The 24,874-nt window shown below is 45.3% G+C and overlaps 1 protein-coding gene across 7 annotated transcripts in view; it reads left to right on the top strand.

The window, feature by feature from the left end:
* Nucleotides 1-3,870: 3,870 nt before the first annotated feature.
* Nucleotides 3,871-24,874, top strand: part of PLEKHM3 (pleckstrin homology domain containing M3) — a 97,399-nt gene continuing 76,395 nt past the window's right edge. Inside the window, exons 1-5 of one of the 7 annotated variants that reach the window (XM_075756366.1) lie at nucleotides 3,871-3,993; nucleotides 4,817-5,071; nucleotides 9,532-9,611; nucleotides 10,596-10,740; nucleotides 20,443-21,304. In XM_075756366.1, the coding sequence (XP_075612481.1) occupies nucleotides 20,701-21,304 (604 nt within the window). In that variant the 5' untranslated portion in view covers nucleotides 3,871-3,993; nucleotides 4,817-5,071; nucleotides 9,532-9,611; nucleotides 10,596-10,740; nucleotides 20,443-20,700. Of the gene's footprint in view, nucleotides 3,994-4,816; nucleotides 5,072-9,371; nucleotides 9,388-9,531; nucleotides 9,612-9,877; nucleotides 10,181-10,595; nucleotides 10,741-17,926; nucleotides 18,040-20,442; nucleotides 21,305-24,874 lie in introns of those variants that run through there. The other 6 variants (XM_075756367.1, XM_075756370.1, XM_075756369.1 and 3 more) reach the window with 6 other exon arrangements.

The raw sequence follows: 24,874 nt of genomic DNA on the forward strand, positions 1-24,874 counted from the left end.
TCAATACCTTCTCACCCACCTTGGCAAGACTTCAGTTGGGAGAGGCTGATGGGTGGACAAAGCTAAGGCACATGCTTGTTAAACCTCTGAGTTGTGCCCTCTCCCCAATGCTGGCTCAGCCAGCAGCAGTCGTGGAGCTGGAGACCATGGAGCTGAGCTCTGAGTGCCCACTGTCTCAGGGAAGGAGGGAGGTGACAGCAGGCATCTTGTGCGCATTCCTGTGAGATACCATTCAGCAAACATCTGTTCAAGTGGGTTTGAGGCAGTGAAAGGCAAATACATCCTGGATTTGTTAAGGTCTTCTTTGAACCAATGAAGGCTGTGCCAGGCTGGTGGACCTAAGGCATCCCAGAAGCACCTCCACAAGATGAACAGCCAGCACTAGGCTGTAAAGAAGGCTGTTTCTCACTGGCCAGAGGTGAGGAACAGCTCACCAAGTGCCCTCAGAGAACAATAGCCAGAACAGGAGATTGGGAAAGGAAGCTGGCAGAATTTGTACCCTGGAAGAGCCCTACTACGGGAAGGAAGTGTAAAAAGGGTGTAAGCAGCATGACAGTGTTGCTGTGTTGCAGGAGCTGGATGATCAGAGAAGAGAGTGTATGCACATGCGAACAGATGTATGCAAATGCACTGTATATGTGTGTGTGTGTATATATATATACATGCACAAAGAAGTATTCCAAGGGGAATAATTCCCAGTATTCCAAAGCACCCAGGAGGAGACTTGAAAGCACCAGGTATCATCCTGAAACATTTTGGCTGACTCTTTGCCACCTCCCCATTTTTCTGTACTGGGGCTCTGTCACTGTAACAGGGCAGTTGAGTGCAGATCAGCCACCAGAAGCTGAGGTCTTTGGAGGCTGAAACGCAGCCACAGCTGAAATGGGCTAGCTTAAATATCTTAGTTAAGATAATTTCACATAATTGGAGCAAATTTAATTTACATTACAGCCATTTAATCACTCAGAGTTCTTGACAAGTGGACTTCTAATCCTGGTGAGCACTACCTGTATCCTGTTTAATTATATTTCAACAAATCCTTATTCCTTTAGAAGTAGCTCAGCTGTCACTGTGATGCTCAGTGAGGTTACTGAAAGTGTCAGGGCAACAATAAGTGGACAGTCATATTCCTTCAATGCCAGAGGCAAAGCAAAATTAACTGCTCTGCTGAGTTTTGCAACCAGGGTTTATTGTTGGTGCAGAGGCAGATCTGCCCAGGAGAGGGCAGCGATGCACAGGCGCATGCTCCGGCAAGGGGTGCTGGTGGCTTGCAAAAATACAGACTTTTAATAGCTATCTCCTGCACATATAGCTGAACGGTTCTTCTTCTAACTTAGTTTATTCTAAATGTGAAGTGTTTAATGCGAAATAAACAAGTGCAATACCACTGGATGGAAGTGTGAGGCTTCTTTGACCCTTTCAGGTTCAGGGGTGAAAGTGTTCAGTGTTGTCACTTTTCTCTTTGCTTCCACATCAGCAAGGAGGGAGCAGTGTCCTTCTGAGGGGGTTTTGGGTGCTGTCAGGCCAGCATCAACATAACTGGGAGTCTTTAGCCTTATCTTCACCAGAATAGCCATGGTGGGGAAAGTACAATATATCAGATAGAAAGGACCATACAGACAGATGGATATTAGATACGACACAGAATAATCACTCAAATGCAAGTCACAGTAGGGGGATTTCAGTGGGATATTGCAGCCAGAAACATTCTCCCTGTTACTGGGAAGCTGGTGAAACCATGGACTGCACCAAAACAGGCCACAGAAGGCCAAGAAATGAGAGTGGGACCAAGACAAGGAGAAAGATGGGCTTGGAGCAAAGGCAGGCAGGGACCGTTCATAGGCAGGGAGAGCAGAGCAAATATATGTCAGGAAATGACAGTACTGAACATTCAGCTGCATCCCTTAAGGCTGCTTATAACTCCGTAGGACAGGGAGGCTGAACACAGTGCTGGTGATCCCAGTCCTTGGATTGTTTGAATACAGAAGCCACATCAGACTGGTCGGGAGATGAGTTCATGAGCAGCTCCATTTCTTGGACCCTATCAGTGTAGAGTTGAAGTGTTCTCAAATGTATCCTCACAGCAGCGTTCCCCTTTCTGAACAGGGAGATGGAGATGTGGAGACAGAAGCAGCTTGCCTAAACTCACACAGGAAGCCCATGGCATGTCTGAGAAGTAAAGGCAGAAAGTGACCACCGTAATCTGGCCTTCCTGTCTTTAAACCTTTCCAAATGGTGGTGTGCAGACAGGCAAAAATGTCACACAATTGCTGCTGTCCCCCCATTCTTGTGCGGGCTTGGTCTACCTGGCTGCTAAGTGGGTGAGTACTTCTCCCCTGTATGGCTCTTGTGGGCCAGGAGAATGGCCAGCAGGAATGAAGACCAGAGGGCAGGTGCAGCAAGTGCAAGTTGAGGGCATTAGAGGGAAAAATTTTTGCTAAGCTGGCAAAACAAGACCTGTTTTGTAGAGGAAGAAGAGCTGAAAGGATACGAAGACAAAGCAGGGAAGTTACTTGAACGAAACCGGGATGTGCTTGCAGAGATTAATAGCTGCTTCCTGTCCCATATTTCAGTATGTCTTCTGCTTGCAGTAGTTTGCAAACATATACAAATTATTTTCTGAAAAGGCATCTTTTACTCCTCCTTACTCCTGTTCATTTTTCCCTGGGTTTCAAGGCACAGGTGCAATTGAAAAAAAAAAAAAAAAAAGGCTCAAATCTATACTAAAGAGTTCAAACACAATTCAGGGCACAATCTAAAACTGCACAGCCAATGCAGACCTGTTGATTGTTTTAGTGAGATTCAGATCAGATCTTGGTTGGATAGCTTAATTAAAGTGTGACAGGATAACAGCAGTACAGTGAAGTAGAGCAACCTGGAAGGAATCCACTTATACTCATTGTCTTTTAGCCCCAAATGCTAGCAGAATTCATACAAAATAAGAAGGGAAAACTGGTGAGGAGATATTCCTGTATTAAACTGTAGGTATTAAAGAGCAAATCTAAATAGAACTGGCTTCACTAGGTCCAATGTAGTCACTCCCTGTTCCCTGCAGGAACTGTATCTGAAGGAGAATGAATTGGACAAAGACTTGCTGATGAGTTGATGGCTCTTAGACTGAAGCTTTTGTTCCAAGACCTTACTTGCTGTATTCCCATCTCTTTCATACTAGATGCCTCACCTTCAACCGTACTTTTCTGGCTGAAGTTCCAAGAAATAGACCCACCACCAGCCTTTAATCGCCCATCCTATCTCTGTTGCTGCTGCAAGCTGTCCTCCCTTCTACTGAAGGACCATCTCATTTCAGCCTGCCACGCACGAGCTGCTCCCTGAGTTTTCCTTCATGCAGGGTCTCAAAACTTCCCTTTCTCATGGCAAATCTCTTTGCCTTGGCCATGCCTCCTTTCCCATGCTGCAATTGCTTTTTCTGTGGTACCCATATCTTCTAAACCATAAACAACCTTTTTTTTTTTTTTTTTAAACCTCTCTATTCATTTCCCCTTGCTTTGGATATCAATGAGATCTCAATTCTCCCTTCTGAGTTGCTATTTTGTTTTTATTCAAATATTGTCTTCATTTGCAACAAAGCTGACTGTATTATCTGCTACTGGCAAAGAAGGATGACATTTAAAGACAATTATAAAGCAAAACTCACACTAGTCAGAGGCCAGGTCCTGTGTTCCTAGTAACCCTAGTAAGCTCTATGTATCAGTGTATTAACTCTGTCATTCAGATGGCAAAATCCATTGGCAAAGGCAGTTCCTCTGTATGCGTTTAATGATTATTCTTCAAAAGAGAATAAGAACAGAAGCTGACAGGAACATGAAGAATGAAATGCTGAAAATAGGACTGATTTTCTGTTTCAGGAGTGTGATCCTCCAGATATTTCAAAAGAGAGAGGAGGAATATGACTGATCTCAGAATACTGCAGTAAGACTCTGGAGAAAGAACTACATCCACTTCCTAGCTCTGCCATGGCAAGAATGACCTCAGGTATTGTTATTTAATTTCCCTGTAACTTAGCTCTCTATGTGTAAAGGGTGATTGCTCTCTCCTTGACTTGCAAGGTTGTTCTGAGATGTTTTGATCCTATAGAGATGAGTCAGAGGAGCACTTATGAAAAGTTTCTTTTAAGACATACAGTTACTGGTGAAATGTTGAAAGGAAAAGGCCAAAATCTTGAAATTTTCAAAACTACGAAGCCCTCAGGAAACAAGGGTGAAATCCTGTGCAGTCTATTTCTTCAAACCAGAGTCTTGTGATTTAAGCAGTGAGGAGTTTCTATGTGTGTGTCTTCCTCTGTTTGTGATAAACCTTTAGCACCAGGACATTCGCCTAAGTGGAGAAGGCTGCGTGGGTGCCTGTACAGAGAAGTTAGTCATTCCGCACCTCAGCTGAGTAAAACCATCTCTTGTAACAAAAGAGGCAGCACTGATGCTGCGTGGCTGACCAGTGTGCAGTTCCTGAGAGTGCTGACATGCACCTGTACAGGTGCGCAAGCACGCAGGCACTGCTTTATCTCTGCAACCCATGGGCCGGTTGTATGGTACAGCCCTCCATTAGGGGTGTGTCAGTTGGAGATGAGGTAGAATAACACAATGTCCAGGGCTTGGCTTCAGTAAAAGACCTGCACAAACTTGGGGGAGCAATTTCCTTTTATTGTTGTTCTTCAGTTTCCTCATTGGCTAAAAATGAGTCTAGTAGTTCTCAATCTTGTATCCACAACATCTTGCACACTGTAGTTGAAAAAGGCTATATCGCTCATTATTCATATATGTGTGTATCATTAGAGTTCACTGAATGCTGCCTTTTGCAGAGATATCCTGCAAACTCTTGTCCACATTTCACTGTTAAGTGACCAGCGGGCATCTGACCTTATAATGTTGCAAACTGCCTCAGAAGCTGGCCCCTTACAACTGATGTTTGAAGATGGGGACAGACTAGGAGCCCTCAGAAGAATTTTAGCTGCATGCTCCTGAAAGTGGCTCTGAAGGATCTTGGGATGGAAGTTCATACTGGCTTTTGCCTCAGTTCATCTCTCCATCACCAGAAAAGTGCCCACAGCCAGAAGGTAGGAGGCATTGGCCTGTGCTAGATCTCAGCCTGCCTTCTCCAGTGATGTGGGGAGGGGAGACTGCTCCGGTTCTGCCTTCCCAGTAGCATCTCCCAGTCACAGCTGCTGGATAATGGACAGCAACCCCAGGTTTTGCTGCGAGAACTTAATCTGCACTGCCATCGCTCATTACTGCCACTCAGTGCTGTCGTGTCCAGCCATGAAGGGTCACAAGATGACATGAGAGAGGTCGGGCAGGGGGTGTATAAAAGGGCCTGGCAAGCACTGGGAAATATGGAAAGGCTAAAAAGAGAACAGCTACCCAAGCGATGCTCCCAGTGGCTCGGTGGGGATGGGGCTGAAAGCGGCTGGGTTCACACTAAGCTTTCCCGAAGGTCACTCTGCAATATGGTAACTCCCAGCTCGGCTGTCAGTGCCCATAAAGGCAGCTCTCCTCACAGTGCTGGGGTGGGGAAGGGAAGGAGGTTTGTTTAGAAGCATTAGCGTGCCCCTCCCCCAGCCCCATTAGTGGCCCTTATTAAACCAACACAGACAAAGAGCAAAGATGCCCTCGTTAATGGAGAGTCTCCGATAATTACTCTGCTCTGCCGCTTCTTTTGGGGCCTGAATGGCCTTTGAATAATGTTTCTCTTGCTGTGGTTCCAGACAATACCCTCGCAGACTGCTTTAAGCGGTGCCAATCCCATTAGCAGAAGAATAGCAGAGCTTTCTGGTTGTGTGGGTGTGTGTGCTCACGGGGAGGGCAGCAAGCTTGCAGTGGGAACAAGGGCCACGCTGCCCACTGCTTTGCTCGCCTCTCTTGCCCTCCATGGCCCAAGAAAGCAAAGCAGGGAAGTGCTGGGCGAAGCTCCATCTCAGAAACAATTTCCCTATTTAAGCAGCGCCTGAGCCAGGGGGCTTGCAAGAGCCATGTTGCCCCTCGCCGCACAAGTGCGGAGACGGGCATGTCTGCTCACCAAAAGGAAAGGGAAGAGCTGGGAGGCAGAAGCCCCACAGGACAAAGGAAGAGGAGTGCCTGCTCCAGCCTTTCTGCACGTTCCCCAGGCGCAGGTCTCCTCTCGCACCCACACAAGACACCAAAGGAGACGGAGGCCCAAAGGTCTCCGAAATCAGAATCAGGCTGTGTTGCTGCTTTACTGTACAGAGGAAACGAGGTGACAGTCATCCCTCTGCATCCAGTTGATCACAGAGCATGAAAATGGCTATACTGCCCAGTTTTGGGAGGGTTAATTTTGTGCTACACACCCCAAACAGGAAGCTAATTAGTGTGTTCAATAGGTAGCTATCAACCAAACTTGGAGGACTTGGAACAACTCTACCTGAGCCTTTCTCTTTGATCTCCCCTTCTGCATGATAAGTGAAAATAATGCATAGCTGGGCTGGCTGCGGTGTTTAATTTAATCATCTGATGATATTTATTTTCACAAACGTGAACTCAAGGAACAATTATCGGAAAGGTTTCATCTTGTGCTGAACGTGCCAGTTAACGGCCTTTCTGCAAGGTAATAGCTTCTATGTTGGGAGTCAGTAATTAAAATGTGTGAAAAAAGGCCCCTTCTTCAGAGGCAATGGGGAAAGACAGTGGGTCTAACGTTCAGCTGGTGTGAACTGGCAAGTCTGTCAATGGCCACAACAAATGGGCATTGCTCCTTCCACATTATGCCAGTGAAGGATGTGTCCAAAGGGTTCTTGAGAGTTTTGCAGTTTAAGAAAAAGACGTTTGGATTCTTATCAACAGGAGCCAAACTTAGGAATACATGGTACAATGATCTGGTCTTTGGAAGATGATTCTGTAGTACTCATGGGAGATGTTCAGATCTAAAGAGGAGCACTCAGTCCCGCAAGCTCTCCCACAAGGAAAGCAGCCAAGTTAAGTTTCTAGTGTTAACCAATAGGACTGTTTTCTCCTTTCGGTGTTAAGTCTCTAGACTTCCAGAGCCATAATCTAAAAGCTAAAACACTGGCATTTGAGACATTCCAAGTAGAAGGAAGATGACTTCTTTTATGTCTTCATTGTGTGGACATCTAGGGCACCATTTGTTTATTCATACAGTTAACCACCAAGTGGCTCTACGCACTCTGTTCCATTTTGGGCCATATGTTGATGGTTGATGAGCAAGGAGGACAAAGCTGGCTGCCAAGCTGTGTGGAAAGTTCTGTTGGATAGGCACCACCATCTCTTTAACCAGTATAGCCTGCTTGAAAGAGCTCATGATTTCATGTTGGAGGACAGTGATATGCTTAAACAAAAATTGCAAAATCTAGAACTTGCATTCTTAAATATATATATAGTAGTAACAACAAAAAATTTTCAAGGTTCGTATTTCTTCAGAATTAGAGCATGTTATCCTGCAGCTTTGAGGGATAAGGTTGGTAATTTATTCTTTTCCACTGGCACACAGACTGCAGGAAGAGAAATCTCTACTAGACTAGAGAAAGAAAATGTAGAATCACCTGTTCTCAGATTCAGTTGTTGTAAGCTGTGGTAGAGGGTTATGTGATGGATCACTGATATAAACATGCCATTTAGACAGGGGATGGAATCTCTTCATGTCAATAAAATGGTGACAATTGTTTATAATGTGCTTCTCAAACAGAATGGAAAATTTAAAACTTGAACCCAAACTGTTCCCTAGCAGCCAGTGTAAGAAAGGTGCATGTTAACTGCATTTTGCCTAGGAAATGGAAAGTGTTACCCCTGCCAGTACCTTTGCAAAGGGTTTCCAGCAGATAAGAACAGTTAGGAATATCTAGAGCGGGGAAAAGTGCTCTTTAGGGGGCTGGGGACAACATTAAGAGACTAGTATCGGCCTCTTTCATTATGTGTTCCTCCTCTTTCTTGGGGGAACAGAGTGTTTCCTACAGACCCCCACAGTGCACAAGGCAATGCTGCAAGGATGTGGGGGCCCTTGGTGTTGGTTGGCCCCAGGGAAGTGTCTGTCAGGGCACAGAGCCCTGGCGGGAGGTGCCTTTCCCATCTCCCGCACTGCGGGATGAAGTGCTGAGGATTGCACAATGCATACCAGGGCAATGCCTGGATGCATTTGGCAAATGGGGTCCCAAGGGGTCCCATGGGACATGCTTGGGCTGTAGGAAAGAGGTGGGGCAGGAATAGTGCCTGACTGCACTGAATGCCTGGGACTTGACTTGGCTGCTAAGACAACTGGGATTGTTTTGGGTTTGTGGCACATGGTTACTGTCCTTCCAGATTTATGGCTGCCAAGTGTCTCTGGGAGTCTGTTTTTCAGCAGAAGGGTGATTGTTCTTGAACAAGGCCTCTCTGCTGTCCTCCCCTAAAAAGAAATGACATCTATGCCCTTCTGCAGCCTGAAATCCCTTTTCTGCCATAGGTGGAAAATGATATGTGGGCCACTTCCCAGAAAACTATCTGAGTGTAATGTTAAACATGGGCAATTTCTCTTCAACACAGTAGTGATATCAGAACCAAGGGAGGGATGGGGTTTTATACTTCTCTTTGAACTGCCTACCTGCTTGCCTCCCCTGACATTTGTGTCCCCACAGGTGACGGACCAGTGTGCCCTGTGTGTCCCGTGGGAATATGCTGGGCCTGGAAGGGAGGCTCACAGTTCATAGTTGGCAGAGGCAAAGTTCTGAAGCATCATCAGACCCAGGAGACCTAGAGAGCTTCTTTCCCACTGAGGACCCCAAAAGATAAATGTCTCAGTACCATTTGAGAAAAGGCTGAATGGTGATAAATAACACGGCAAGTGATGATACTGCCTCGTCCTGTGAGGGATCACGGTGCAGACAGTTGAATTAGAATAAAAAGATCCATCTTTGACTGTTAGCCAGTGAAGAAGCCATTCATCTTTAGGAGCAGGACTTGAAATATGTGGTGGTCTAGTAATATATTATTTGTAAAGGCCAAGATTAATTTATTTTCAGTCACACAAACTGGTTTGGTTTTTTTTTTTTTGTGCCAAAGGCTCTCATTCGTTCTCGCTCTCACTAACATGAGATAACCCCTACGAACACAACTTTGTTAATTGTACCAGTCATATTTTCAGTATATACTAAATTGTTGGGGTGCAAGGAAGAGAAGAAAACTACTGATGGAAGCTAACCTAACACCTGCCTTTTGCTGTGGATTGTGAATCCTCTTTATGGACGCCGTTCAGCACCATGTTTTTGTGCAGTTACATTTCAGCACTAACCTTGTCTCTGCTGCTCAGTGCAGCGCGGCTGGCTCCCCTGGGACGCACAGTCAGTGAAACAGCACAGCGCCCGCGATTTTAGATGTGTACGCAGTGCTACTCAGAATTGGTCTGCATACACCGGCCACCAAAATTCAGGTACACCCCTAATCAGCACATGGGTATTTCTTGCTGTGAGGTTATTTTTGCAAAACATGCATTTTTAGGTGGGGTGCCATGCTACATACCAATGAAATAAGTGATTTCTCATTGTCTTGTAACTTTGTTTTCTTTTGGTAACAGGTTGTGCCAGACATCTTTTTGCTGCCCTGAGGCGATATGAATTCACACACCTTGCTGGTCTCTGCAGCCTTCACGCCTCAGTAAGTGTGCTCGCACTTGGGATTTTTAAAAATCCGTTTAGTATTTTGCATTTTCCATCTCTCCTGAAGTCAAGTAGCACCTCCCTGAGAATCTCAGCTGCTTTACACATGGAAAGGTGCAATTTTACTCCTTGCGTTTCTGTAGGAAAACCTGAAGGTTTTTCTGTTATTTTTGGAAGGAGCAATAAGAAGCTGGCGGGTTACTGGGACCCGCGGTGACCGCCGAGCCGCTCTCCCGCCGTTACCAGCGCCGGCGCAAGGCTGGAGGGGGACCCGCGGCTGCCGGCGCCGCCCGGGCACTTCTGCCCGGGGCTCCCCGAGCGCCGGGGCTCCCGGCTGGGCGGGCGGCGGCGGCAGGAACCTTGGTGCCGCGGAGCCGTTTCCCGCGGCGGCCGGGACGGCTTTGCGGCAGGACGCGGCCCCGCCGCCCGGCAGCACCGCGGCGGCGAGGAGGGGCCGTGCCGCGCCGTGCCGTGCCTGCGCGCCGGCAGCTCCGCTCCGCGCCGGGCCGGGGCGAGCGCGGGGAGCCCCTCCTCGGAGCACAGGCAGAGCGCGGCCCCCGGCGGCAGGTAAATACTCCCTTTGGTCTGTGGTCGGTGCGGGGCTTGAAGGGTCGGTGAGGTTCCCCGGTCCCTCCGGGGCTGGCTGCCAGGCCGGGCTTCCCGCAGCCTTCGCCGTGTTGCCTGCCCGCCGAGCGCGTATGCGGGCGGTGTGCGAGGACCCGGGCGCGTCTGTCTTTGCATTTATAGCACAAACACGTCTGTAGTCATGTGCCCATCTGGAAAGACACGTTCCCGTGCGCATAGAAAGGCCCTGTGTTTTAGTTTTCCCCCACCCGTAGCCGCTCACGGTCTCAGCAGGAATTTGGGCAGCTCCCCGTCGGTAGAATCAAACTCCAGTATGTGTAGGCACAGTGTGCACGCATCACTCTCTATTTTAATAGCCTAGAGTATGACATAATGTTGTGGTCTACTTACATTGCAGTAAAATTGCTTCTTTTATGGAGCAAGACAGCCAGTGGAATTATACCTTCTGGAATCAAATAGGCCTGACAGGAGAGTATTTGCTATGTGGGAATGTGTGCTAGCTGGAATATCAGCAGAAATGCTACGGTCACTGGCATTGCAAGGTAAGGGAAGAAACTCAAGATTAGGCTTGTGTAAGGAATCATGACTTGCTCCTGATCTGTTTTCTGTTCTGCAAATATGAACTTATGGCCCTGATCCTGCAAAGATTTACAGACAAATCTAATTTTAGGCACTGAATAATCCCACTAAGTGACTACAAAAAGTCACAGTATGTAAGAATAAGAAGGCATCTGAATCTTAGTAGGACCAATGTCCGTACACCTTAAGCAACAGTAGTTTTCACATTGCCACTTTCAAGGCTTATTTATCCAAAATTAGTGAATTAAATTTGGGATTAAAAAAAAATCAGAAATCTAAAATGTGAAACAGGGCACTATGTAGCGGCATGAAAGATCTACTCAGTCTGCAATAGCTAGAGATGACATTCCTGCAGAACCTTACCAGACTGAAGTCATGTTACGTGTTAACATTTCAATTTCGTCAAATGTTTTGAGGTTTTTGCTGGGCTTCTGCTAAGATCTTTTGTAATAAAGTTATAGTTCAGTTTAGAAAACAGCAAGTGTTTGTGCTGAGTAGTCACACAGCTCTGTAGCAGTACGTGTGGTTACAACCAGCCTGCGTGGTTAGCTGTCGTGGCAGGGCTGCCAGGACCTGAGGGTTTGGGTTGCTGTGGTAGTTTGCCAAACTTTGGATTATTGCTTCCTTTCCTTTCCCCTGCCCCTCTTCCCCTGATAATTAATGTGCCAAACCACTGCGGTCCTGGCTGTTTGAAAGACAAGAGGAGGACTTAGCTTGAGGTTCGAAATGAGTTTGTTATTAAACACTGTATTTCCATCAGTGTCAGCATTCAACCGCTAACAGTTATAGGAAATCCAGGTCTCACTGTAGAAAGGCTTGTACTGTCCCAGCAGAGCTCCTTGGGTACCATGGTTAGAGAGAGGGGTTGGCTACAGTCACGGATCAGGGCTCCTCAGAAAGCTGTGTGCTGGACAGATTTGGAAGTCAAGCATGTTTTCTTATGGTCATACCATGATCTCAGGGAAGAAACGTCTCCCATGTTCTTGTGGCAGTTGCTGTGTTTCTTACCCTCCTTCTGACCTCTGGGGCAATGGCAGCTGTTATTCCCAGCTGTGGGGTTATACTGGGCTGTGCTGGAGCCTGGTCATTGCTTCCTGCTTGGTGTCCCTCAGAGAAACTACCATGCAGAGCTAAGTAAAAATTAATTGTGTAGTCTGGCATAGATGGTAAAGGATTCACCTATTATATTGCTGTTTATACCAGCTAGTGCTTCATCTAGAAAGGTCCCAAAGTATCTTCTGAGTCCTAGCGATAAGGAGATAAACGTCTTCATCTGGCAGCCCCTCTTCTGTATGTCCTTCATTGCTTAAATGCAGCCACCTTGGCATGCAGCAGGACATTGCTGCTCACAACAGCTGAAAGCTCAGCAGCCTGATTTCCAGCAGTCTCCGTAAATGAGTTCTGGAGGAGCAACATCCTCAAGAACAAAATGTGCATTTTATTTCTGTTCAGAACTCACAGGGATAAACTGAAAATGTCTTCATTTCTGATCTCCTTAACCAAAAAAAAAAAAAAAAAAAAAGGAAAAAAAAAGAAAAAGAAGCTTTTAAGGGCTGTCTTTTCCCTTCAGCATAGTTCTAGAAAGTGTGGAGCCAGAAGGTATTTGTAACGTTTCTGTTTGCATTAACCAGAAATGTTTATTTAAAAAAGAAGCTTTCTATCACTTGACATATACAAAGTTCCCCTACATCCTAGCAGGAGACAAGCTGGCAGATACAATTAGAAATATTAGACTGAGTCATGTTGGTTTTTGTTTCTTGAATGTCCGGTTCAATCATGTTTCCTCATGTACTGGAGGAGGTTTGTATTGCCCCTCTCTGATACCCTGTTCCCTGATCATCTCTGTACTCTTTATGCTGAGCTCAGGCTGTTTTGTGGTGTCTGTCTGCCTGGCAGAACAGGCGGGAGTTCTTGTAGTCAAGAGCAGCACATAAAATGCAAGTTATACCACTTTAAACAAACCTGTACACACAAAGCAAATGAACCAAACATAGAAATCATTCACCCTCCCTTGAGTTGTTATTTGGGACTACAGGTGTATTTAAGACCACATATCTGTGCCTTAGGCCAAATCACGGCACTGCTTCATTCTGTTTGTCCACATGGATTTTGTGCCTGAAGTGTGGGTGGGTTTGAGGTGTTTGCATCCAGCTGATCTACAGGGGCGGTGCTAGAACTTGGAAGGGCCTCTTTTCCCTATGCCTGACATCCTTCCGTGTGAGGTCAGCCAGCCAACAGGCAGAGCGCACAAGGGGGTACTCTGGATTTTACTCTGATGTGAGCTATGAAGGTGCCCACGTGCTGATGGGTTTGGCTGGCCTGCAGCCTGGGCTGTGTGTCACCATCAGCTAACTCTCCTCTGATCATTTGGCTTTGCATTCTGTTCCTTTCCTTGCCAAGAGTCCTTCATCTTTTCCGGAGTCCCAGCCCAGCTACTGAGATTTCAAATGGTTACTCATCCACGGGAAGTGATACAGCCCCTCATTACTTGGTGGTGCTCCCCAGCCAGCAGGGATGTGTGTCAGATGGCTGCAAGGCAAAGGAGTCAGTGATAAAGATCTCCGGAGAGCTGTACAGCAGTCAGTCTCCAGAAGAGAAAAGCTTTCTGTGGTCTGTCTTCCTCTGCTGCTGCGTCCTCCTCACCCTCTGGACCCACTTTGTTCTGGTGCAGCAGGCTGTTGTTCAGCTTAGAGTTTCTTGCATGTTAATTACTGTTTCCAAACTGCAGTTAAAATTAATGTATACTATAAGCACTATTTATTATTCATTACCGTGCACTCATCACTGGATGAGCTGTTCTGTAGCTGTGATGTGTTAGTTCCCCAGGCATCCTCCCTGCATGGGGAGCTTCCTTGTTAAAGGCACTGGGTCAGATCAGCAGCTGTGGAAAATCTATGCTTTCACAGTGAGACTCGTGTATCCTCGTTAAGGGTCTGCTTCCGCTCAGAATATAGCACTCTACTTCTTCCCCGGTTTCACCTCTTTCTTCATTTCATCTTTTCTATGTTGGTTGTTTTTTCTTTTGTTTTCTGTAGCGTGGAAGATTAGGCACCAAGTTAATTGCAGCTGTTCCTGCTCTTTGCTTCTCCCTCGGTCTAGCAGACAGGATGTGGGAGCTCTTAGTCACTGATAAATGTTGGCAGTCAATTTCATCTTTAAGGGCAATGAGACTGTAACAAACAGATGGGTTTGCAACGTGGAAATGGTTATGCTTACATTCAGTTATCCTCTCTAGCGCCTGGCCCTAAAGCAAGCACTCCTGACCAGAAACCCTCTTTCTCCAGGTTTTGTGAGCTTTTCCTGAATATTGTCAGTGGTTTTGTGCAGGAATATCAGTCAGAAGATGCTTATTTATGTGAAGCACTTCAAAATTGGGATCATCTGAAAATTTTAAGCAATTAATTTCTCAGTTGTGTGTTGGAGGAAGAGGCTTTTGAAGAGAGGCTTTAAAAATGTGATCTAAAGACAATTATCCAGGCTATGTTGAACCAACCATTGACTATCATATGGCAACCTCTTTGAAACTGTGATCCCCTGTTCCATATGAAAAGTTTCTTGTAGTTTTATCTTGTTTGTGAGGCACTGTAAATTTCATCCAGACATTTAAATGGTGAATCTAAGAAGCTTGTGTGCTGTGTTGCTCACTCAGTGTACACAGCAGTAGGTCACCTGGGGTTTTGGAATCACTTGGGGAGAAGGCTTGCCTTGTGCCGAGAGAAAAAATACAGCCAGGATACAAGAAAATGTGATCGTTTGCACAGGGACAGTGTCCCAGCTGACACTCGCTCCCTGCAATTATCCCTTAGGAAATTCCTAATTATCAGTCACCTCTCCAAATTGAGTATGAGAGGCAAGCAGGAGTGCAGCTTTCAGTTGCTGCTCAGAGAACTAGCCATTGCCTGCATGGGATTTGTACCTGCTAGGATTATAGGTGTTTTGAACCAGGACTGCTCTTTGATTACATATGGATGGCACACAGTACAGTGGATCTGACTGGGGATGTTGCATACTGAGGCTTCAACCACAGCAGCTACGACACTATGCTTCCTGTACAGCTAAGGGAAAGAGGGCTTGTGGCTGGGAGAGACACCTAGGCACCACTGAGCTTTGAAAGAGCTCATGGTCAGGACAAGATGGAGAATGTTTGCTCAGTAGGCCTTGCTATACTGTAAATAAATAAAGCATCATCTGCCAACTAGTTACAGCAAGGGGATGCTGGAAAAAGGGCACTGCGCAATCCCTTGCATTGTCCTGCCACTGTCAATTTTTCAACTTTTTCTGCAAGCATTCTTGTGCCAGAGATGTATAGAAGTGCATAGGCAATGGTAAAGGCTTTGTGTGTGACAGCCGTGCGTGCATCCTCATTCTCTCTTCTACCAATTCAGATGTGTTCACCTGACCAATACAGCTCAACCTCTTAACTAAGAGGTAGTGCCTAAGTCTTCAGCTTTGTAGCTTTTTTTCAGGGATTCTGCACAGCAGAGCCTAGTTTCCAGGGACTGCCATTGACCTAAGTGTGTCCCATTTAGATTCTAGGCAGTACTTGGCTGATGGGACCCACAGAGCTATTCAGAAATCCTTGTAGCAGCAAAACCTGTAGGCTGTGATTGTTCAAGGTGCCACTGGAAGACATTCAGGTCACAGGCTGAGGTTGCTCAGACTGACAAGCAGAAAAGCTCATTAGGTACTATCTGCTCCAGCCCTAGTGAATTGTGTTCAAAGAGGCTGTGCATCCACCTTTTCTTCAGATGACCTGTTGTTCAGACCAGGCTTGTCACAGCCTGTAAACTGGACTATAGTGGTCCAGGCCTGCAAGATACCAGAAATAAAGGTTCCTGAGGTTTCTTCCATTTGCTCTGCTACCAAATTGTTACCCAACTGAAAGGATGTCTGACTCTGTTTTGCTCGTTGGCATTGTAATTTCAGCGCACAGTTGTAATGCAGCGCAAGATAAGCAGAGCTGGTTCCTGCAGCGGGTTCCAGGGTGCTGAGAAGGGGCTAGGGCAAGCTCTCCAGTGGCTGAGGCACCCCTGCTCTCTATTTGCATCCAGGTAACTTGTAAAACTCCTCTTGTGCTCTTGAGATAAAATTCTCAGGAACACCCAAATCTTTGCCAGGAATTTGAGTCTAAGAGTCATTAGGAATCAATGAGACTTAGGGGACTTCTAACAATATTACCCACTTTTTGCTATCTTTTGCTGGCTGGAAGCTCCCCTCATTTATGTATTTCCTCCTGAACACATTGCTTGTGAAGATCATTGATTGTTCCTTTCTAATTCTCTCTTCAAATACAAGAGAAATACGGACTTCCCCTTTTATCTGTTGCGTATCGCTCATTGTTTTATACATCTCTATTACCTGTTCACTGAAGAGGAGGTCCTGTGAGCACCAAAACTGACAAGACTGCTTATCAAGTTGTGTGATGCCTCCTATTCCTCCTTCCTGCTTTCTCCCTCTGCTTCCCAGTGTTCTCAGATCCATCGCACACTAACCACTTGTGCTGTGGCTAATTTGGAGAGACCCATGTGGTGGCACTGGCCTTCTAGAAATGATAAGGGACTAAGTTTTGCCTGCTTCTCCCTCAGCAGGAGGGTGAGTTTGGGCCTGTTTCCTGTCCAGTGTTGAATGACAGTGCAAGAACTGCATCTTTCAGGACACTACTGCTCTGTCCCACCTACCTGAAATTACCTGTACAGCTCAAAAGAAGGAGAAGGAAGGAGAATAACTAGCAAGTAGGATGGTGGCACAAACCTTGTTTCCTTAGGAAACCAAACTGAAAGGTGCTTCTTTTATATAAAACATTTTGTATGGATTGGTGAGCTAAATGCATCTCTTCGGTCACTGGTTCCTAAACACATGCTGGCTCTAGCTTTTTTTTCCTGCCTGACCTAGAATGAACAGTCCTGAACATAATGTGTAAGCTGGGGGTACACAGTGAGCGCCTGTTGTGGTGGTGTGTATCACCTGCAATATTGCTTTCTACCCTTGCCTTTCCGTGCTTTTTAACAATTGCCATGCAATGCTTGGGTATTTTCCCTGGTCCGTGGGGATCCAGAAAAGCACATCAGGAAGGTAAATGATCTCTTCCAGTGTATGTTCCTTGGCATTTGTCGTCCATGATTTTTCTCTGCTGTCAGACTGTGCAGTCACCTAGTATGAGTCCTTGTGACTTCTCTAAGGGAAGAGAAGTAATCTTGACTAAACTGAACTTCTGTGTTTTACGTGGCATGACCAGCAATCCTTGCTGTTTACCTCAGCCATATGAGTAATGTGGCCACTATAAACTTGTGCTAGTAAAGACTTTGCTCATGTTGTAAGTGCATGTTAATTATCTGCTGCATGTTCATGGACAAAATCTGTATCTGTGCTAGACAGGCATACAGAAAAGCATGTTTTTCAGCTGCTGCAATCCCTGTGTCCAGCATTTTTTGCTAAGTGCAATGCACCATGTTCCTTCATCTTTTTTTCCAGTAAGACTAGTTCCCAGGGGCCTGGATGAGCTGTTAGGTTTCTGCTTCCCATAACAAATCCCTGCTTGCTGTTGCCTATAGCTTTGGCAGTCTTTACTAATTTGGGCTGATGCCTCTCTTTTCCTCTCCTATTCATTGCCTTAGGCTGAATGCCTTTAGAAAATTTCAGGTGTTTCCAAGAAACAATACATAAGGCAATACATTTTATTGTAATTTAAAAAGAGTTCATCCTATCCTATTAATTGCCTTTTTTCCTCTTTCATGTGAAGGAAGTGATTTCCACTGCTTTACCTCCTGGAGGGGATGCTGATGGTGCTGTTTACTGCTATATCAAAGTTTGCTTTCATTTGGCACCAAATCCATGCAGAAGTCTGAAATAAAAATTTGTTGAGTGCCACTATCAGAAAATGCCAAATTGTGTTTATGGAGGATATGTGACTGCAGAATCCCAGTGCTGTGGAATTACGGGCACAACTCTTTCTTGATCTAAGGAGGTTCTTGGTGGTGTAGGAAGGGATGAGCCTGCCGCCATTGAGGTCACCTTTCACATGTTTATTAAGCAGGGCAAATAGATGAGTTTGGAAGGTATGAGTGCTGTAATTTGTGAACCGTGTGATGCAGGGGACTGTCATCTTCTCATGACCTTGTGATTCAGCTTCTTACTGGATACGAGGTCAGTCTGTAGTTCAGCATCACCACCTAGGCTGCATGACAGCGGCTCCAGTCTCACAGGATCCAGAGAAACGTGCAGCCACATGAAGCCTCCAGCATTTAAAAATGAACATGTTAAATGTAAGTGTCAATTTTTTCCCCTTGCTTTCTAGCTTTCCTAATGATTTAAAATAAAGAACACAGCAACATTGCCTCTGCAACCACTGAAATGCTTCAGTGGCATGTCACAAGCCCTTCTGGAGTGATGGCTGCTCCAGTCCCTTGAGTGAGAGCAAGGCTGTATTTTCTGCTGTATTCACCCCTGTGAAGCGGCATCTTTGTATGGGCCGGCCTGTAGCTTTCACTGTTGGCTTATGATTGTGTTAGTGCCGGTTTTGTTTGAGTGAATGGCTGTTGGAGTTTTGCAACTTCAAAATACCATTCTTGCATAAGTGTCCAGGTTGCACCACATCATGTCCCTTAGATGTGGGAGCTCCATTCCTGGAGCTCCCAAGCTCTAAGGTGCCAGGGAGCAGAATGCTGTTCTGGGGTTGTTGGCAGGAATGAGCTTCAAGAGTGAACTCCGTGCTGCATTAAGCTGACAATACAGATGTGTCCAGGATGACTTCATTTCCCACTGCTGTCAACCTGCACAGTTGCACAGCTTTGCAAAGAGTCTGTTCCCATGCTGTTGCGATTTGAAACTACTCCAGATCTGTTTTTTTCAGCCCTCTGTTTGCGATTCTGGCTCTACCTTCAGTGTTCTACTCTACATTTACTTGTTGAAGCTGATCCTAGTCTTCGTTCGCTACGAGGCTAGTGAGGTGAATCCTTGCAGAGAGATATGGGGAGAAAGATCCCAGTGTAAAGGCTTGAAGTTTCCAGAGTTATGTATGTGATTGTTTAATGCTTTTGAAAATTATTTACTTGGAGTATGTTTACAGAGATCATGGTCTGAACTGCTGATCTCTTAGGAGGGAGGGTGAGCTGCTGCTTTCCAACACAACTGTGTCATTGCTGGCCACAACTGAAGCAGGGGTGGGAGGAAGCCAGTGGGTGATTGTGGAGGGGCTTGGTCTGTGCTACAGCATTCTGTGCCCCCTTATTGGGGGGCTGCTGGCCTCCTTCCTCTCTCTGGCTTGCTGTAGGAAAAGGTGTCTATTTAAATGACTTTGCTAATATAAGTTAGGCAAATAGACTGTTCTGGATTAAAAAAGGAACCTTAAATAGAAGTACTATCTGTGTTTGATGCTGTTTAATAGATGTTTTTTCCTGCTAAGTGTAAATCTTCATGGGTCCTGGTAGCACTTCAGCATCATTCACAAGCTAATGAGCTGCTAATTATCAACCCTGCCCAGGCTAATTAGTTTTGTTAAGAGTGTATTAATCTAGGCAGAGCTCTGAGCTAATGCAGCTTTGCTTCTTATATGACTTGATCTGATGTGGTCAAAACTGGGATGTAGATCTCTGGGCTGTTCTGCATGTACAAGCTGTAGGTACTGTGATTTCTCCTAGCAGCTGTGAGACCTCTTCTCCTGCTAGTACAAATGCCCAGTCTCCAGGTCCCAAGAACTTGCCCACATTTGACTGATTTCCCCAATTTAAGCATACCTACCGTGCACTTCCCTCGAGCATGGCAGCACTGGGGGTGGAGCTTCAAGAGGGAGAGGTTAGAAGGCAGCAGGCTTGGTGCAACAGAAATCAGCAATGAGATTCCCCCTTACTGCAACAGAGGGAATAGAAACCCCTCTTTCTTCCTCCTGATAGGTGTGAGCTCAGCTCTTCAGTAGGTCTAGCCTTAAAGCCTTTTACTATTCTTATGTTCTGCCCAGTGAGTCAGTTGCTTGGAAATAAAGATCTGTAGATTTGTGATGATGCAGGACATGGTATATTTTTCTTTTGCTGTAGGCTGCTTTGTCTTTCTGGGGCTTAGGTTGCCACATGGTTTCATTTAAGTTCCCAGTGATATTCTAGAGAGAAACTCTGCATGCAGTGCTCTGCAGCAGCCTAATAGCATTGATTTATTAGGCAAGTATCACAAAGTTCTGTTTATGTGGACAAGTAGGCAAAGTAGCTTCTGTAAAACTCATGTTGATCTCCTAAAACAGGGAGTGCACACCATCTGTGAGAAAAGGGCAAACTATTTGAGGCTGCTTGGCCTATTTTACTAACCCTTCATTTCTCACTTAGTACAGCCCAATGGGAACCTGTACTAAGCATTCCCTAGGTGGTTGCATTTCTGATGTTAGTCAGTACCGCCTCTCAGTGCACCTTTCTAAAGCTTGGTTAATAAATGGCATCACTTTGGTTCCCCGTTATCTGGTGCCCTATCCTGCTCTCTGCAGGTTCCTGTTCAAGAAGCGATAATACACAGAGTTCACACACAGTGAACAACAGAAACCCCAAAGGGGTTCTTCGCACACAATAGTTTGTGCCAAATGAAGGAGAAAGTCAAATCGAGGGGACTGTGAAAGGACTGATGCGATTAAACATATTTATCTGAGAAAAGGTCCTTACTGACGTGATGATCACTTTGCTTTACAGGTATTCTCCATCACTATAAGCTTATTTCATAGAGGAACAGTAGCCTGCTTGATCAGTGGATGTTAAATCTCCCATCTGAAGGCAGGCTGATTTGGTTCCTTCCTACCGCTAAGGATTGTGGTTGGTGAATGTATTAGCCCCACCATCTCTAAGTTAATGGTGTGCCAAGAACAGATGTGAAGCAGCTCTTTCACTAGATATTTATGTGGTATCTTCTGAACGCATCGCGACGCCTCGGGCCCACCGGCAGCACAGGATATGGAGGCTCTTGAAGTTGATGACATTAGCCCTGCCTTGGAAGTGACTGAAGACTTTTTCAATAGTTTTGATACTAAGCTTGAAAAGATTGTGCAGCCGTCTGAGGTGTATGGTGTACAGGAGGTACCCGAACTGGTTGGGCACGAGGTATTTGATCAGATAACAGAGAGCAGGAATCTGAGGAACGTTGCCTCCTTAGCCAAAAGTAGCCTCATCTGGGATCACTGCAAAAATGGCCTCTTGGAAACCAAAGCTCAGACAGCATTCCCTGCCAAAGACCAGCGCATGGTGCAGAGGGGAACAGCTGCTGACAACCTTGTTTGGGCAGGGGAAGGGGAGACCACAGCTTTTAACATCTTCAATATCTGCCAGCGGAGGAGAGACAGGCCTCGCTCGGTGAACGACATCCTGGTGCAGAATGAGGAAGCCTCCAGATTCAAGCCAGGACACAACAGGTCACGCTCCGATATCAGCCATGTAAACTGGGGAGTGGTCTTCACGGGCACCTCCCTGCAGCAGCCACCTACACCAGGTCGGGACAATAACTGCGCTCTGCTCTCTTACCTGGCGTTAACCAAGGGAGAGGACATCCAAGGAAACACAGGTTTGTGCTGATGCTTTATTGTTTCTGTTGATATGAGGACTTTCCTATTTGTTTTTAATATTTACATGAAAGAGGAGCTATGTGTTTAAAAAAAACAAGCAAGCCCCCCAAAAAACAACTGTGAGGTAGCTTTTAAGATGATAGAAATCAGCATGGCTCTGTTGTCTTTGATATAGCTCTGTCTGTTTGCTTGTCTAAGGATCAGATTTTAAATCAATCTTGACTTCTGTTCCTTTCGTGGTTTGAAAAACTAAGCTTGTTTTACTTTTTGCTTCTGTTTTGTTCAGTTTGACTTAGGAAACAAAAGAAAGATTTGTTTATGTATTTCTCATCATTACCTTACCTGATTTTCCTGAACTAAAAAACTTTGAATGCTAAAGGTATTGGGAGAATGGCAAATCCAAACAAAGGCAGTTTTCTTAAACGTTAAAGAGCAGCCATTAAAAAGAGGGCATAAAAAGCTTTACTGTGAGTCCTGAGATCTCTGCTGTTTCTTTAAGAAATGCTGGCTATTCAATCCATAAACAATTAACAAAAACTCAAGCATGCAATTTGTGCTTGTCAATATTAAGGCATCTCTGTCAGCATTTTAAAGGGCACAGGAAGTCTTGTTATCGGATTGAGGTAGGCGTCTCCAGTGAGCCATACGAAGTGATATTTAGCAAGTGATACTTTTTCCTTTCTCAAGCATCGCAGTGGAAGAGGTTGCACTCAGGGCTTTGGAAACACTGAACCAGTGTCTCCATCTCCATGATTTATTTTGTAGATGCCAGAAGTGGACTGGGCACTTACGGAAAAGAAAAGCAGTTAGTGCCACAAAGGTTTTATAGTCTAAATAAAGGCAGGACTTAACAAAGGAGTTTAAAAATCAGAGAGTTGTGAAAGCGTGCATATGTGTGTATGGTAGAATGGCTCCACTTATGAATAGGTAGCCTGTTTAGGGTTAAAACAAGCCTTTTGGGTTAGGTTTTCCAGATAAGTCAACTATTTTGGAGCATGAAAAGCAGGTGCCTAAACGGTTTGTTTGTGGATTTGCGCATATATTAACATAAATATATATAATATGTAGGTATATATGTATGTATACACACACACACAAATCTGTAGGTTATTGTGTTACATTGTAACATAGTTGCTGTATCCTAAAGAAGGGTGCTCTTGGCTTACAAAGGCAAGTATACCTGCTGTTATTTTTGTTTAGGGAGATAAATTGCTTCCTGCAGAGTGAGGTCTCTGTTCTGTGCCCTTCCCATGGAAGGGGTGTGGGACAGGAATGCACCCAGAAGCCCGGAGACAGGGCTTTCAGTTTCTGTCAGCTGTATCCTGGGCATCTCATGGGTTTAACTTAGCATGCAACACCTTTATGTGCCCACAGAAACACTATTAAAATCTGGCCATTAAAGGTCAGTATTTGTCCCCGATAGTGTTTTAAGCTTAATCTTTTTGGCCCAATTTCCACATGCAGCTCTCAGAAAAAGAAAGGGGTTCTGTTACTTATCTTCTTTATAATAAGAAATACCTAAGCTATTTTGTATTTAAAGTCTTGTTCATATACTTATTCAGTGAGAGTGATTTCAAGCTGCCATTGAATCCCCAGGCTGCAAGAAGCAAGCCAGCAGTCCAGCTGGTCCTTCTGAGGCCAAACAGGTCTCCCTTCTGTCAGTCCAGGGCTTAGGCAACTGCAAGAGTATGTTGGGATGCACCCTAATGCATTGCACCTCTGTCTGGGGTCAAACAAACTATATTCCTCTCTGTATTACACACAAATACAAGGCAGAGTGATGCAACTGTTCATAAAAGGAAGCAACATGAAAAATGGAAACAATGATGTAAGTTTTTCTTCCCCTTCTGGCAAACAAACTAATTTTATTAGGAACTGCACTGCTGGGACACTGTTGCTTCCAAAGCCACTTTGCTTAGAAGGAGATGCACCAACCCTCTGAAAGCCCTGAAGGGACCTTACTGTGTCCAGAGTCAAGTCTATAGCAGGACTTCAAACCCTTATTCAGAGCACCTTGATAGAAAGCCTCCCGTGATATAACCATGAGAGGAAGAGAAGAGACAAGAAATGCGCTCTTTGTACAGCTGGATCTAACAGTGGGATTCCTTAAGCTGGGCTGTGTCCAGGATTCAGTCACCCCATCACAGCGTGTACCCAAGGCATGCTGCTTTAGTGGTAGCAGTGGAGTTCAGTGGTACTCTTCCCAGTCCCTCTGCAGGCACTTGAACTGTTTAAATGCAATTAATGCAATAAAGTTTTTCTCCATACAGAAAAAGTGAACAAACTGTGTTAGAGTGTGATATGCTTTTTATTGTTATGATTTCATGTTAAACAGTTGGTGGTTATGAAGTATAACTGTATAGACCTTGCATCTATAAAGCAGTTTTGTGAAGTGTAGTAATATTAGCACTCTTAAGAAAAACAGAAATTGACAGATTTCCACAAAGAAAACTCTTGTTTTTATACTATCTGCAATAGTGCCAGGTGTCTTATAGCCCATCCGTTCCTCGATTTCTCTATGACACCAGGAACAAGTCCCATTGCTGTGCTCAGTGCTGCCAGAAACGTGGGTCTCTTCAAAATGGCTTTTTACAGAAGAGACTGAGTACGGTCAAGTTCTGGGATCTTGGAGATGAACCGAGCAAGGGAAGGAAATGGAGTGGCTGAAGAACTTCTCCCAGTACTCACCTGTAGCCTAGCAGTAGTCAGTACCTCTAAGGTGCTCAGCCCACACTTTTTCTATTGCTTTTTGCAAAGTTGCAAGGCATTTGTCAGTGCTTGCTCTATGCCCTCCGAGAATCTTTCTGCATGGGATGTTTGAAGTCAGTGGTATCTTCTTTGAGGAGGAACAACTTCTGTGCTCTGAAAATGCACTCTTTTAACATATTTCCTTAACCTGTTCTGTTCAGCTGCTGTGCAGGTTTTAGAAGGTAGCCATGGTATTTCTTCCCTCTGTGTTTAAAAGAGAGCCTACCACAGAGTTTGCTGCTACTCTGAGCTGAGCTGAAAAGAGAAAAGCAAAAGCAAGAAAGTAGATGTTGCAGGTATTTGTATCTGGGACTCTAATTATTCTCTGCAAGAGACTGAAAAATGTATTTTAAGGTTGGCTAAAAGCTGCTGCAGTGGTTGAAGGAGTCATAGTGGCCGCAGCCTGTGGAGACATCCCTTTCCAAGGCTTTAATACAGATTAAATGAATGCATATGAGATACTGAGAGCGCCTTCAGCCACTCCTGCCAGTCCTCATTGCAGTAAAGGACTTCTCTTTGGAGCCTGCAGAGGTCTCCCAGTTCTCCTAGGCCGACTGAGTTGCTGCATAGAATAACTCTTCACAATTTTTTTTTTCCCTTATCTTCATAGCATGTTTATTACTATGAGTTTATCTGTTCCTGCTGCTTGGTTTTTTATAATACAAATAAAATGAAACTGGATCCTTTCCATGTGCTGTGAAAGAAAAGGATCTGAAAAGAAGCTGTGCCTTTTGGGGCAATATCTCCTTAGGCCTGCTGGCAAAACAGCTAGTGTACTAGAAGTGAGCACTGTTTGTGCTATGGAGCAGTGTCAAGCCGTA

The sequence above is a fragment of the Balearica regulorum genome, chromosome 6, assembly GCF_011004875.1.
Source record: "Balearica regulorum gibbericeps isolate bBalReg1 chromosome 6, bBalReg1.pri, whole genome shotgun sequence".
NCBI lineage: Eukaryota > Metazoa > Chordata > Aves > Gruiformes > Gruidae > Balearica > Balearica regulorum.